We start from the raw sequence: 16,876 nt of genomic DNA, 5'->3' as shown, positions 1-16,876 counted from the left end.
ATTCTCCCAATCACGTATTTCCGAGGATGCCATTTTCTGGCTTCACACCAAGCAATACAAGTCTTCCAGACCTTATGATAGATCTTCCTAGTGACCACTTTCCTGGCATTCACTAGGGTAGACACCACTGGTCCTGAGATGCCACGATCCTTCAGCACCCTGGCATCAATAGCCATGTCGTCATATTTAGAGACTGTAAATTGGGGTGAAATATAGGACCGTAGATTGGGGTGGCGTCCATGGCCCGTCTATTGCCAATCTCACAATCTCCGGGTACCAGGGCCTTCTGAGCCAGGCTGGTGCCACAAGAATGACTGGAACCACCTCTCTCTGACTCCTGCACAACAAATGTGGAAGGAGAGGGATCGCTGGGGGAGGGAGCATAAACCAGGGAATACTGGCTCCATGGAACTACCAGAGCATCTGCTCCGATTGCCAGGGGATCCCTTGTTCGGGACACAAACTGATGTAGATTGTTTACTATGGTTTTGGTTCCAAATACGGGTAAAACACCCTAAGAAATAGGCAACACATCCCTGGACATGATTATAGGTTACAGGAGGAATAAAGGGATTTTGACGGTGCAGGCAAACTAGACATGAAAAATGTTTTTCTTAAAAAACACAATTTTTAATTCAACCATTAAAAAACATACAGTTTGTACAAAATCCATGAAATTTCAATTTTGATAAAAACACAGTGGTCAAATGGGATATGAGTGTACATATAGTTTGGAAGATGATATTATTGCATACTAGCCCGACATGTTTCGCATTGTCGCTTTTTCAAGGGATATGCAAACTGAAGGTGATATCATCCAACACTCCTATTGATTCCCCATAATGACCCAAAAACCTTGTCACTCCCAGCGTGCACCAACCAAAGCCGGGAAAGCGATGAGGCCGGAATTGCAACCACAGGGAACAGAAGGGTGGAGTCTATTGATTGATCAGAGCAACACCTGGAGAGTGGAGGCAGTCGTCAATGTCTATTGGGTTGTAGTTACAGGGAATGGTTCAGTAATGCAGTCACTGACACTGCTGGGAAATGAGCTCCATCCTCCGGCGCTGACAGGATGTAGATTGTTGTTGAACCTGGATGCCAATGGATCGACATCTGGCCATCCCAAACTCTGGCAAATTTCCCGGAACACCCTCGGGTGTAGGGACCATTCTCCCGGTCATATCTGTTGGTGGCTGAGATAATCTGCCTTCTAGTTCTCTACCCTCGGATATGGAACACCGATATAACCTTCACATGTCCCTCTGCTCAGGCTAGTATGTGGTTCACCTCTTCCTGAGCTGAATGACTCCTGGTAATGCCCTGGTGGTTGCTATAGGCCACTGTAGTGGCATTGTTGGACTGAACCCTGATAGGGCAGTCCTGAAGCTCCACCGTCCAGGACCCTAGGGCTAGACGTACTGGCCACAACTCCAGGATGTTGATGGGCAGGTTCCCTTGACCATCTCCTTTAAGCTGTGAGCCTTCCTAGGGTCGCTTCCCAGCCAGAGAGACGATAAGAACATGGGGTAATTAATCCTGGGCTTGCCCTCTCCTGTTCCAAGCTGGCAAGATGTCTTGTTGTATAGGCATTGAATGGAACTGAGCATAGGGCCCTGCCTTGGAGGACACCATCCTTCCTAGAAGACTCATACAGAGCCGAATGGAGGGTTGTCTGGTGCCCCTTATCTGATGTACCTGTGCCTTCTGGGCATAGAGCCTTAAGGGTGCCAAAAATACGCTTGCCTGGACCGTATTTAGGATCAGACATAAATACTTCAGACGTTGAGCTGGTCTTAAGGTTGACTTTTCGGTATTTATGACCCAGCCCAGGCTTCCTAAATACCGCACTGTGCAGGCCATGCTCTGTTCTAGAGCCTGTAGTGAGTGATCTCTGAGCAGGAAGTCATCTTGGTGCTCGGACACCTGGATTCCCATGGCCCATAAAAGACCCAGTACTGGTGCTAGGACCTTTGTAAACACCCCGGGTGTTGTGGCAAGCCCCAAGGGAAGAGCCACAAACTGGAAATGATGTTCCTCTACTGCAAATAGCAGGAACCTCTGATGAGGTTGAAAGCTAGGTACGTGTAAATACGTGTCCTTGATATCGATGGGGGCTAGAAAGTCTCCCATCTTGAGCGAGGCTACTACCGAGCGGACCGACTCCATCCGAAAGGACTGAATAGATACTGGTTCAGGGATCTTAGATCCAAAATGGGCCTTGTGTACCCATTTGGTTTTTGAACCGTAAACAGGTTCGAATAAAACCCTGTGCCCCTTTCAGATGCAGGAACCTGTATAAATCACTCCCCGATGCACTAAATGATCTAGTGCCTGAAAAAATAAGTCTCTTTTTGGAGGATCCGAGGGAACGCTGGATCTTAGAAACCTCTGAGAGGAACCCCTCGTAATTCCAGCTTGTAACCGCGGAATACTGTCAAGGTGACCCACTCGTCCTGAACCACTGTTCTCCAAATGTCCGCAAAGTGCAGCAGCCTTCCCCCACCCAATAGAGTGCAGGCGTCCCCTCAAAAGGAGGGCTTGGTGCCGGGTTTAAAAGATATTTGGACCCAGGGTTTCTTCTGGCCCTGGGGATTGCCCCTGGCTCTAGCACCCTGTTGGTGGTGAAACTGCCTTGGCGCTGAGACACTTGAGGAAGCGGTCCCTGAGGTTTTAAATGAGGGACGCCTGGTCCTTCTCTTCACAGGAAGTAGAGAACGCTTCCCTCAGGAAATCTTTTGGATATATTTGTCCAAGTCATCACCAAACAAACGTTCCCCATGGAAGGGGAACCCTGCCAATAACTTCTTACAAAGAAGTTTAGCTGACAAGTTCTTTAGCCATAGAAGTCTGCGCATGTGTACAGACAGGAGAGCCATACGAGAGACTTGCTGTATTGAGTCCTTTAAAGGCATCTACAGCAAAACACAGTGCCCAAGGTATATCTGCCCTGCTTTCAGCAGGATCCCCTTCTTGGTTAGGCCTGTCAGGCCATCTGACCTGATTCTTTAAGGACTGGCAGACTCCAATTGCTGCGACAGCTGGCTGAATAGTTGAACTGGCCAAAGAAAAGGAAGCCTCTAATAGTGACTCCAGTTTCTTGTCAACAGGGTCCTTCAAGTCTTGTGCGTTATCCACCAGACAAGTTAAGTTTGTGTTTAAGGAAGAGACTGCCCCATCTACTGCTGGCATGCTCCATTTCTTAAACTTTTCCTCCATGGGATACAAAAGGGAAAACCTTTTAGGAGGAATGAAAATCCTGTCAGGATGTTCCCAATTGGCATACACCGCCCGTTCTAACAGTGGGTGCAAGGGGAAAGTCTGTGTGGCCTAAGGAGGCCTCATGGACCCAGAAGAGGACCAGGTCGGTTTAGAAACCTCTGCAGGAGGTAACTTAAAGGCAGAACGAACCATTTTGAGTCTGGATCAAAAGCCTCTGCGACTGAGAGGCTGATACCAACTGGACATCTTCTGGCCCAGATTGCTCCGAAGCAAACTCATCTTCCAGGCCTTCCACAGAATTCTTGGCATTTATAGCTCTTCCCCATCATCAACCCATTCTTGCTCCAAGTTAGGAGGATCAGGGGAGGGGGATCTGTCATGCTTCTTGCTACCCTGCGAGATGGAGGCTATCCTGTCCTCTAACCCAGCTAGAGCAGAGGACAGATCATCCCTGGTGATAAAGGCTGAAGCAGCAGCGTTGACCGTAGGCACAATACCAAACAGGCGCAGCAGCTTAGATTGCCTGGAAGCCATAGGTCTTTCAAGGGATATAACATTAGGGTTTCGACTAGGCTCCTCAGGAGCTACTGGGGACATAGATGTGCCCTTCCCTGTAGTGTTAGTCCAGCTCCTCTTTTTTGAAGACATTTAAAGCCACAAAAAGGGAGTACCTGGGTTTAGTATTTACATACCCCAGAAGGGAGAACCTTTAATAGGGCTCACCAAGCCCCTATGCAACAATCCTGCTAAGCACCTTAGCCTTCCAACCAACACCTGGTGACCCGGGTAAGGAGAAATGAAACTGCTGAAAGTGAATGGTCCAGAGCCTACTCTGTGTCCCATAGCTGTCCCCTGGAAGCACCACGTGTCAGCCATTCTCAGCTTAAACAAGATGGCTGTGCGCTTGGACACACTGCGTATATGTGTGTGGTCTCAGCGAACGCGCGCAGCTGTATTGGCACATGACGCAAATCTTTGCGCACCAAGATTAGGCTACAGCGCATGCACGGCTCCGTGTGTGCACAACGTGTGTGGCGAAGCCACGTGAGCCATGGCCGCCAACAACCACAAACACTCGTGCACTCTGGCTAACGCACGTGCGCCATGGCGAACCAAGATGCGCAATTACGCACCCTCATGCGCAGACCATTTATAAGTAAAACAGCCAAGACAACAAGCAAAAGATACTCTTGCACCCAAAGCTAGCCCAAACTCCCCCCCCGTGGTAACCGCACACAGGTGTCCAACCTCTAGCTAGTTTGACAGATTGTTACAATCCCTGGGGCACCCCACAATAAGTAAATAAGGGGGTTTAACTTACCTGTCCAGGCGCAGGGCAGCCTTAGAAACTAAGAGCCCAATCTTCACCCATCACAGCGGGTTCCGTCACTTGGGGACCTTCAAGGACTGGGTACCCTTTTTATGTTTTAGGGTCCACTCCCTTGGACCTGTACAGCACCCTGCAGGAATGCCTTAGCTCTGTGTTGTCCAGGATTCCACTACGCAGGGTCCAGTGCCCGAAGGTCGCATCACAGGCAAAACCTTGTAGGATCCTTGCATCTTCTTTGCGAGGCTCGGGTACCATTTATTTTTAGCATACAAGTTTTTCTTCAAACGGATCTGATCGGTCAATCCCTCGATTCATTATAAGAACAGTTTTGGGACTAAAGACCTGGAGCTCTAGAGAGCTCAAACTAAACATGCCCATCCACCTTCTAGACACTGGTAAAAAAAAACTGAAGTACTTCCTGACTGGGGGGGTTATATAGGGGCAGACTTCCTGTCTAAGACTTTGTCTACCAGTGTACATTCACCTAGAGATGGAGTATAACCTGGTAAGTAATGAATAATAACCTACCTCTGTGTCCCGTGATGTATGATAAAGAAAAAAAAGTTTATGAGCCACATTTGATTTTGGCCTACTATAACCTCAAAGCATGTTTAGTATAGGACACCGCTCAGACCGACCCAGTGCTGATGACATGTACTGTATTAAATTGTATGGCCTCAGCCAGCGCTGCTCCGGCCACGCCCTCTGAAGCATTTTGCCCCATCCACTGGGGCTTGGTCACAGAGGTCTGTGACCAAGCCCCAGTGGGGGGTGCAGCTCTGGCTGAGGCCACACAATTTAATACAATTCATTGGCACTGGGTCGGCCTGAGCGGTATCCTATATTACTCAGCTTGACACTTCTGGGTGAGTAAACTGGAATGCCTGCTCCTATTCCCTGAATACTGACAGGGAGATCATTCAGCCTCAGCTTGGAGTGGCACTTCAAGCTTCTTCATGCTCAAAGCATGAATGCAACGCATATTTCTTTGTTTGAAAACAGGCTAATATAGTGTTGGACATACACAAACTCTGATCTGAGCAAAAATTACATCCATCCAAATACTATCATCATAACTAGAACATCTGTTGGGTAGTAAAGTTTTAAAATTTCACCACAAAATCCTCTGAAGCTCACTTTTAAAACAATAGCAGCTAAACATCGTTAGATATGTAAATTTAATGCGGTTTTTTTTTGCTGATTGAAGCTCTTCTATAATATTACACATTTAGTAGACTTTGTAGTAAACAGACTACAATGCAATTATATGAAGACTCACGGTTGTATCCTTGTATAAATTAACTGGGTCAAAGTCAATGCCATTAGTGATAAAGAAATCAGTTACGCAGGAAATCAGAGTCATCTCCGGTAGAGAGAAAATATCCATGAACTGTTTCATTGAAGACCCCTAAAACATAAATGTAAACACTGTACTTATAACCTATTAAACAACAACGTGAAATATAAATAAAAAAAAGAAAATCTGTGTTACCTATCTTTACAGGACCTAATATTATCAGTAGCTACATTCATTCAGGTCAAATCAGTGCAAATTCAAAAAGTGTATTTCAACGATAGTGATACTCCAAAGAACAGTTATTCTATGTTTTCAACAGTGCAGTATTGTCAATTTTTATTAAAATTTTAAGCCCTGTGAGTTTTTAGTTTGTTTTTAACATTTTAATTACATTTAAATATATTGGTATATTCTGGATTGCTAGAGCTAAAGAACACATACCTGTGGAGCATCAATTGGCACCGGTTGGACAAAAAGTCTAAAATCTACATCCAAGTTGAATGCTAAAGGCCAACAGTCAGTAGTTAGTAGTCATTTTCTGAGGAACCATAGAATCAGCGTTTTCACCTCCTTCAATGTAAAGCTTAAGATTAAACAGAAATGATTCCAGCTAGCTCAGTAAGCTTTATGTTGGCTATATTCCCTTCTACTATATGTTCCCAGTCGCTTCAGGAACCATTAATTTAAGGGAGAATACACAGTGGACCAACACCAGCAGATGACATGGCTCCACAAAACATCACGGACTGTGGAAAATTTAGCATTTCATTTGGAAATCAAGGTCCCAGAGTCTGCAGCAAGAGTGGAGAGGCACAGAATCCAAGTTGCATGAGGTCCAGTGTGAAGTTTCTACAGTCAGTGATGATTTGGGGAGCCATGCCATATACTAGTGTTGGTCCACTGTGTTTTATCAAGCCCAAATTTAGCGCAGCCCTCTTCCAGGTAATTTCAGAGCACTTCATGTTTCCCCCTTTGCTGACCAGAATTATGGAGATTTGCAGCAGGACTTGGCACCTGCCCACACTGCCAAAAGTACCAATACCTGGTTTAATGATCATGGTCTCACTGTGCTTGATTGGCCAGCAAACTCGTCTGTCCTAAACCCCATAGAGAATCTGTAGGGGTATTGTCAAGAGGAAGATGAGAGACACTAGACCCAACAATGCAGATGAGCTGAAAGCCGCTATCAAAGAAAATAGGATTTTTATTACAGCTTACCTGTAAAATCCTTTCCTTGAAGTACATCATGGGACACAGAGCCTTAAGCAGGGCTTTTTTCCTCAGAAAATAGGTGCAGGAACTCAACCACGACCCCTTAAACCCTCCCCCCCACATAGTGCAGAGTTCAGGAGTGTGCTATGTACAGAGTTCAGGAGTGTACTACGTACATAGTGCAGAGTTCAGGAGTGTACTACATACATAGTGCAGAGTTTAGCCTTCTTCCACAGCTGCTTACCTCTGTATTCCCCACTCACATCTCACCCCTCTTCAGCTCTGACCTCTGCATGCGACCCCCCCCTCCTTAAAAGCTCCACCATATTCCACATCTTTTTTTTGTTGCTGTATTAAGCTGAAGCGCCCATTCGGCTCCAGCACCTCCTTGCACAGTGTAGGTGGTTCCACCTCTCTCACTTGCAGGAAGATCATCCAGTGTGGGTGTCGGCATCCGCACTGCACCCTGGGCACTTGCAACTCCCTTGTACCGATGTTGCACTCATTGAGAGCCTCTTAGGAGATCAGATCTGTGGGAGCCGTTGGGAGACAAGCTGTCACATGTAAACACAGAAGCCGGTTTTCTGTGTTTACAAATGATAGTGGTGTGCAGGGAGCAGAGGGCCTGAGCCAAAGGTAGTGGAATGGAGTTCCACCAAGTTCCAGCTGAAAAAAAGCCCTGGCCTTAAGTAATTACTTAATGGTTATAGGCCACCTTCAGGTGTTGACACTGGTATACCCAATCAAGGAAGTTTACTCCCTATATAACCCCTCCTCCTTCCAGGAGCACATCAGTTTTTGTAGCAAAGCAATATACTTAAATCCCAAAAAGAGGGCAGGGACCTCTGCGTCCCATGATGTACTCAAAGAAAAGGATTTTAAAAGGTAAGCTGTAATAAAAATCCTATTTTCTTTATCGTACATCATGGGACACAGAGCCTTAATTGCTTAATGGGAAGTCCCATAGCAATGCTACTTGAGGAGAGGGAGACACAACCCGGAGGGTACCCCCAGACTTGAGGATCTATACTGCTGCCCGCAGCCACTGCGCCCGAAGGCGATATCCTCATACCGCCTTACATCCACCTGATAAAATTTTGTGAATGTATGCACTGAAGACCAAGTTGCGGCTTTACAGATCTGAGCCATGGAGGCCTGATGACGCACTGCCCAAGAACCACTAACCGCCCTGGAAAAGTGCGCCTTAACTTGAAAAGAGGGAATCTTACCCCTTAAATCATAAGTTTGAATTATCACTTGCTGAATCCACTTAGCGACAGTGGATTTTGACGCTGCCTGTCCTTTCTTAGGACCCTCTTGCAGAATAAATAAGATATCAGTCTTACGAATCTGAGCAGTTGCCTTTAAATAGATTTTCACTGCTCTCACCACATCAAGACAATGTAGTGACTTTTCTTCCCTGGAACATGGTTTTGGAAAAAACAATGGCAGGACAATATCTTGGTTCCTTTTGGCAAAAAGTCTGGATGAGGGCGTAACACCACTCTGTTCTCATGAATAATCAAATATGGCTCTTTACAAGAAAGAGCAGCCAATTCCGAAACCCTCCTTGCTGAGGATATAGCAACCAAAAATACCAACTTTCTTGTCAAAAGGACTAAGGGAATATGTTGTATTAGTTCAAATGGCTGTTTTTGTAACACAGACAAAACTAAGTTCAAGTCCCAAGGGTTCAAGGGAGGTTTAATGGGCAGATTAAGCCACGCTACCCCTTGTATAAAACCCCGGACTAAAGAATGATTAGCAAGTGGTCTTTGAAATAAGACCGATAAAGCTGAGACTTGGCCCTTAATAGTACTCAAGGCCAATTTCATTTCTACCCCTAATTGTAGAAAGGCAAGAATTCTGCCTATGATATATCTCCGAGGGTGCCAACCCTTGGATTCACACCAGGAAACATAAGCCCGCCAGTCTCTATAATATATAGTTCTGGAAGTTGGCTTCCTTGCATTAACCAGGGTAGAGAGAACTGACCCAGAAAGCCCACGTTTCTTCAGAATGTGGGTTTCAATAGCCCAGCCGTTAAATTTAGAGATCGTAAGGAAGGATGGAATATCGGTCCCTGTGAGAGCAGATCTGGCCGTAGTGGGAGAGACCATGGGCCCTCCACTGCCATCTTTACGATTTCTGCATACCATGACCTTCTGGGCCATGCTGGTGCCACCAGAATTACCGGCTTTCTTTCCAGCTTGATCCTGCAAAGAAGTTGTGGCAGCAACTGAATATTGGGAATGCAAAGATCAGTGAGAACTGATCCCATGGGGTCACCAACGCATCCGTTCCGCATGCGAATGGATCCCTTGTTCTGGCCACAAAGTTGACTAACTTCATGTTGAACCTGAACTCTAGAAGATCTACGTCTGGAGTCCCCTATCTTTGGCAAACAGCCCAAAATATGTCAGGGTGAAGAGACCATTCCCCTGGGGATAACTGCTGGTGACTTAATTAGTCCGCCTGCCAATTCTCTACTCCTGGAATGAAGACTGACGAAAGGCACGGAACATTCCTTTCTGCCCAAGTTAGAATATGGTTCACTTCTCTCTGCGCTGAGAGACTTTTGGTGCCCCCTTGGTGATTGATATAGGCCACAGCTGTGGCATTGTCGGATTGAATTCTGACAGGACAATCCCGTAACCTGAAAGTCCAGACGTACTGCCCGAATCTCTAGGATATTGATGGGCAAGGTTCTTTCGGTTCTTGACTACTGTCCCTGGACAGTTGTCTTTTCTAGTACTGCTTCCCAGCCTGAAAGGCTGGCATCCGTCGTTACCACTTTCCAGATGACTGGTCTGAAGGATTTTGCTTTCAGCAGATTCTGGGTTAGTAACCACCAAGTGAGGTTTTGGGACACTGTTGGGGACAGCTGTATTGGCAAGTCTGAAGCTTGAATTGTTTTGTTCCAAGCAGACAGGATACTGTTTTGCAACAGTCTTGAATGAAACTGGGTATACGGAACTGCTTCGAATAAAGCCACCATGGTTCCTAGCAACCTCATGCAAAGGTGAATGGAGGGATCGCCATTTTACCTGACCATCTGCACCAGCTCTCTTATGGAGTTGATCTTTGCCTGAAGCAAGAACACCTTTTCCTGGGCTGTGCCTATGATCAGACCCAAGTACTCCAGCCTTTTTAGCGGTATTAAGGAAGATTTCTCTAGGTTGAGAATCCAACCCAAACTTTTCAGATAGTTGGTTGTATTGCATACACTTTGCTCCAAACGAGCCACCGACTGATCTATTAGCAATAGATCGTCTAGGTACGCTATGAAGGTTATGCCCTGTGCCCTTAACCTGGCTAGAGGTGGGGCCAGCACTTTGGTGAACACCCAGGGTGCTGTGGCTAGCCTGAAGGGAAGGGCTACAAAATGGAAATGCTGCTGTTCTAACTCGAACCGTAGAAACTTTTGATGAGCGGGAAATATAGGGACATGCAGATATGCATCCCTGATGTCAATTGATGCCAGAAGATCTCCTAGGAGGACAGAAACTACTGACCTAATCGTCTCCATGCGAAAGGAGCGGATCTTCAGGAACTGATTTAGATTTCTTAGATCTAGAATGGGTCTGACGTCTCCATTTGGTTTTGGTACCATGAAAAGATTTGAATAAAAACCCAGACTTTGCTCTATTGTGGGGATCTGTATGATCACCCTTTGAGATATTAATCGGTCTAGTGCCTAAAACAGAGATTGTCTTTTCTCTGGATCTTTGGGAACACTTGACCTCAGGAAGACGGAGGAAAGTCACAAAATTCCAGCTTGTACCCCAGCGTTACCGTCGAGATGACCCATCTGTCCTGAATTTCCTCTTTCCAGACTTCTGAAACCTGCAGAAGTCTTCCCCCCACCTTGGTGAGGGGGGTTGCCTCTTCATGATGCGGCTTTAGGATTCTGCTTTGCAGGATTCCGATCCCAGGACTTCTTTTGAGCCTGGGTTTGACCCTGAGGTTTTCCTCAGGAGTCTGACAGCGGAGGCGGTCGCCAGTGCCTAGAGGTGGAAGCCCTGGGCACAGGGGAAAGAGCCCGTTCAAATGAAAGGCGTTTATACTTTTTTTTTTTGACTGGCAGAAGAGTACTTTTCCCACTAGAAATTAAATCATTTGGATATATTTATCCAAGTCTTCTCCAAATAGTCGCTACCCATGAAAGGGGAACCCAGTTTCTACATGGTGCTTCAGCTGACCAATTTTCTAACCACAGGATTATACGCATATGCATAAGCGTTAGGCGGGAGGCCTGGTGAATAGAATATTTAATGGCATCTATGGCAAAGCATAATGCCTTTGGTAGTTCAGCCAATTCCCGAGCTTGTTGTGCAGGAATCTCTCTAAGGGCCTGTTTAAATTGGTTCTTTAGGGATTGGCAGACGCCTGTTGCAGCGACTGCAGGCTGAGTAATGGCACCTGCCATGGAAAAGGCAAACTTTAACAGGGATTCCAACTTTTTATCTGTTGGATCCTTAAGCATCTGTGCATTGTCTACAGGACAAGTTAGGCTATTATTCACACTGGAAATCGCAGCGTCAATTGTTGGTACTTTCCATCTTTTGGAGAATTTCTCCTCCAGGGGATAGAGATTTAAAATCTCTTAGGAGGGAGAAAATGCTTATCCGGGTGATCCCATTCAGCAAAAATAAGCTGTTCTAGTAATGCATGTGCAGGAAACACATTCAAAGTGTGAGAAGGTTTTAAGGAACCCAAGGAAGAACCCAAATTTCAGGAGACTCAGTAAGGGGTAGCATGAAAGTAAAACGAACCATCTCCGCAAGAGTTTGTATAAGGTTAAAAAAGGTTCATTTACCGTTGTTTCCTCCGCAGAGGAATCATCGGTTTGCTTTTCCTCCTGATCGACTGAGGTTAACACTTCATCCTGTGCCCACTGTTCCCCTTGCAAAGGTTCTGAAGTGGGGGAAGGGGATCTAGCACGCTTCCTATCCATTGGATGTGATTAAAGCCGATAATCTTTCTTTGAGACCCTGCAGGGAGGAGGAAAGGGCATCTTCAGTCACGTATACAGGGGCTGAGATGTGAGAAGCAGCTGCACCATCAATTTGTTCCAATGGCTCAACCTGGCTTGCTATAACTGGCAATTCAGACGAGAATGACAGCGTGGAAATACGACTCGAGATCCTAACACCTGGGGGTGAAACCTTTACTTTTTTGGTTTTTGTGGTGTCTTTTTTGGTAGGCATAGTCCTAAGTACAAAAACAGAGGCACTATACAAATTGCACTTAGTCGCTGAAAATAGTCATGACATTTAAAGTGCTGGGAAAAAGGTGTCGTTCCTGTATCAGGAATGCCACTTTTGCAACCCATACAGTAGGTGACCACGATACCTGCGAGCCCCGTCGCGGGAGCCAGCGCCGAGCTGGCTCGCTCATCGGGAAAGGAAAAATGTGTTTTTTCCTTTCCCGATGAGCGACACGCATTGCTGACAGGTGTCTGGTATGAATCATGAGGAGAAACTCCACACCAAATTTAAATAAAAAACCGGCATGGGTTCCCCTCCAGGAGCATACCAGGCCCTTCGGCCTGGTATGGATTTTAAGGGGAACCCCCTACACAGAAAAATCGGTGTGGGGGTCCCCCCAAAATCCATACCGGACCCTTATCTGAGCACGCAGCCCGGCCGGTCAGGAAAGGGGGTGGGGACGAGCGAGCGCCTCCCCCCTCCTGAACCGTACCAGGCCGCATGCCCTCAACATGTGGGGTGGCTGTTTTGGGAGAGGGGGGGCCCTGATCACTGTAACAGCAATGTTTTGAGCTGTCATGAATGGATTACATTCATAACAGCTGTGATTCACTATTGTGTGATTTGTGATATTTCACATGGTACAGGGTGCTGTGATTGGCCTAGGTACCATGTGATAGCTGTGAGCAAATCACAGCATCACTATAGGAATCACAGTTGTTATGAATGAAATACATTCATAACTGCTTTGTTGACATTGTGTGCAAGTGATTGCACAGCGATCACATGATTCTCAGACTGCTCAAAGCGGGAGGGTACCGGAAGCCACAATCCACTGTGTCCGGTGGTCACGGGAGTGGCACACTGCACGCCACTTACCCTGAACAGGCTGGATGATGTACATGTACGTCATCCAGCCTGCCTTTGCCACCCTGCCCTAGTAACTGTACTGTGGCCATGGTGGCAACCAGTTAATGTTAGACTTTTTATATTGATCAATAATCAACCCCCAAACTCAAACTGTCCCCCCTAATCCAAATCACAGGGTGCGCCTGCTGTAACGTCCTGTTTGTGTAAGTTACAAGTTTTACTCCCACATTTTCACAGTTAGGTTTAGCCACATCCACATTTCCACAGTGACCGGTTTGGCCCCACCCACATTTCCAATAGTGACAACCCTCCCCCCACATTTCCAACAGTGACAGGCCCCACCCACATTTCTCACAGTGACAGGCCCCACCCACATTCCCAATATGAAAAGCCACGCCCACAATTCCAACAGTGATAGCCCCGTCCGCATTTCCCACAGTGACAGGCCCTGCCCACATTTCCAAGTTACAGGCCCACCCACATTCATAATAGTGACAAGCCCCACCCACATTTCCACTAGTGACAAGCTCTGCCCACATTTCCGCTTTTTTATATTTCTTGTGTGTGGAGTCAGCAATCAAAACTCGAAAATATTTAATACATGTATTACAAGTCTACATGTATTGCAGTCTACATAATTAAATGCTCCGGAAAAATTTTACCTCCTTCATGACCAGGGGATTTTTTGATATTCAGCACTGCTAGTTTAACTAGCAATTGCTCAGTCATGCAACACTGTACGCATATGAAATGTATATAGTTTTTTCACACAACTAGATTTCTTTTGGTGGTATTTGATCACCACTGGGATTTCAATTTTTTATTATACTGAATAAATGAAACATTTTTTAAAAAAAGCAATATTTTCTACTTTGTTATAAAAAATATACAATAACAAAAAAAATTTAAAAAAATCAAATTTCTTCATAAATTTGAGCCAAAATGTATTCTGCTACATGTCTTTGGTAAAAAGAAAAAAAAAATACCAATAAGTGTATGTTATTTGGTTTGTGCGAAAGTTATAGCATCTACAAACTATGGTATATACACTTGAATTTATGCAGCTTTAGACGCTATACTGTAACTGTAATGACGGTGATCAGCGACTGTGATAAGGGTGGCAAGCAATTGGGGGGGGGCGTGGCTTGGCACGCAGTGCGGATGGAAGCAGTGTGAGAGAGCTCCGGCATCCAGAGAGCGCTGGGACCTGAAAACGAGCCGATCCCTGTCCAAAAATGTCCACTCAGCTGAGGAAAGGGGCACACAATCGCTCTATGAGATCATTGGGAACCCCCAAAAGCAGGAATTTACAGGCAAAGCTCAGCAAATACCGCTTCAGCAGCGGCAGTGACAGACCCAAGATGGCGCCGGCTCACAAAACGGCACACGAGGAGGACATGGAGGACGATGAAATCTCCCTCCCTGCATCTGAAGACTCTGCCAGAGGTAAAGTGATTGCCGATCACCCACTGACATTTGCAGATATGACAGAGATAGCTGCAGACATCAAGAACTCACTCTCAGCAGCTATCACTGATTTAAAATCTGATTTAATGAGGCTGACTGAACAAATGGCAGTAAATGAGAGAGCAGGAAAACGGAGGGACAGGGCTTTAGTCAGATTGGATGATATTGCAGCTACTCACTCTCAACATATGATTGACATGAATAGACAGATCGAGGACCTCGATAACAGGGGGAGAAGGCACAACATAAGGGTGAGGGGTGTTCCAGAGTCTGTCACCCCTGAACAAATTAAACCTGCATTAACCTCCATTTTCAATAATCTAATCGAGAGACCTGAAGCTTCTCCTATTGAATTTGACAGAGCACACAGAGCCCTAAGACCCAGAGCCCCTGACAATACACCTCCTAGAGACATAATCTGCTGTCTTCCTAATTTTTGCCTTAAGGAAGAAATCCTGCAAAAAGCCAGAATGAATGAGCTGGTTACATTTAATGGAATGGATGTACAGCTCTTTCAAGATCTCTCACCTATTACCTTGAAAAACAGACGAGCATTGAAACCCCTACTAGGAATCCTAAGGGAAAAAGGGATTAACTATAGGTGGAAATTCCCCTTTGCTCTCCAGGCCTTATACAATGGCAAACAGTTCATACTCAGAGTTCCAGATGACTTGTTGCATTTCTGTGAGAACCTGCAAATAGCACTAGTAGATCTTCCAGACTGGTAGCAGAATTCCGTCTCCCTCCTGCAATCAACAACATGCCTTCCACCTCAGGACTGTCTCCTGGGAAATCACCTTTTCAACATGGAAAACAACACAGAAATGCAGGTAGACTCGGTTATAATTCTCCTGCAACTAAAAGCCCCAGATCAAAAGAGGCTAGACAATATAGTCAATTATAAACAAACAGGGACAATAACTGACAAATTATGCAGTTAACTCTTATCCCATATAGGGTGTTGATCACATGTTTAAAGCTCTATTTTTTTTTTTAGGTTTTCATATCTTCACTTCTGTGGACTTTTCCTCATGACTATTAGAGCGTTATTAAAAGTTTAGCCACTAGATGGCAACCTTAAATAAGTCTTACTAGAAACCCAGCACAATAGTATGCTGTTGTGACAAATAAGGACACAAGAACTGCACACATAAAGATTACATTGAAAGCAAACTTCATCACTCTATCCTCCTTCTTTTGAATATTAACAAAATGGATTGAATCCCTATTCTCTACAAATTTGCAACAGGAAACTTGTACTTTCCTACATCTCCAGTTTACAGTTCACAAAGTAAGAACGCTAGCAGTGAAACATGGGAAGACTGAACATCTCTAATTTCTGCCAGCCGACACAAGATTTCCTATCAACCAACCCTCTCCAGATTGTACCAGAGGACTACACACTTTTTAAAATAGGAATTTTGTTTTTCAACACTGACGATAAAAAAGATCCTATGATCATACGGGTATAAGGACTCAGAAAACATAGAGATTTTTGACTTAATTTTGTTTGGTCTTCTACTCCCAATGACTGATCGATAAGATTTCTCATACAGGCTTAAAATGTAAGGCGCAGACATACCAACAGGTTGGCATTAGCTAGTGAATAGATTCCTACTATGCCATTGGAACACGCTTATATTATTGCAGCTCTAGATACCCCCACTGAACTGGGTTCAATACTTTGGTTGAATTTGACATGTTAATTACTCTGTTTTATTCAGTTTTGAAATGTTTTCTATTTTTTTTTTTTCTTAATTAACGATGGTGGCAGTCATATCATAGATCTTTTGCAGCAATGATAACAAAAGGTCCCATCCACATATGCTGTATGACCCTAAAACACCCATATATTCGGGTAGCCAGCCTAAATACTGTAGGCCGGGGATAAGATAAGAGAAATCAACTTTTATACATCATAGACCTTATCTTATTATTGCTCCAAGATAAGATGATGGGTGCAGGAAGGTCACAGCATAGAATTGGATGGAATATATATGTTTTCCACTTATATATAAACGGTTCATAATACCCTAGATATGGGGATTTACCTTTAAAAGTTACTAATATATTGAGTGATGCTCCAGAAACCAACACCATTATGATGATAATGGTTTAGAACCATATAAGTTATAGATATTGTTATATACTGGTAAGATTAACAGTTTACAGTTTATCAGTTGCCTTCACACAGAGGAGTTGTATATTGAGCTGCTTCTCATTGGGTCCTGGGAAATTCGAAACCTAGATAAGATAGATATTGGAAAC

At 45.0% G+C, this 16,876-nt stretch overlaps 1 protein-coding gene across 1 annotated transcript in view; it reads right to left on the bottom strand.

Moving 5' to 3' along the window:
- NT5DC2 (5'-nucleotidase domain containing 2) overlaps window positions 1–16,876 on the bottom strand; it is a 148,267-nt gene that overhangs the window by 64,928 nt on the left and 66,463 nt on the right. Inside the window, exon 6 of the mRNA XM_073592450.1 lies at window positions 5,832–5,960. Coding sequence (XP_073448551.1) covers window positions 5,832–5,960 — 129 coding nt within the window. The remainder of the gene's footprint in view (window positions 1–5,831; window positions 5,961–16,876) is intronic.

The sequence above is a fragment of the Aquarana catesbeiana genome, linkage group LG07, assembly GCF_042186555.1.
Source record: "Aquarana catesbeiana isolate 2022-GZ linkage group LG07, ASM4218655v1, whole genome shotgun sequence".
Lineage (NCBI taxonomy): Eukaryota > Metazoa > Chordata > Amphibia > Anura > Ranidae > Aquarana > Aquarana catesbeiana.
This window is presented reverse-complemented; position numbering and strand designations above follow the sequence as displayed.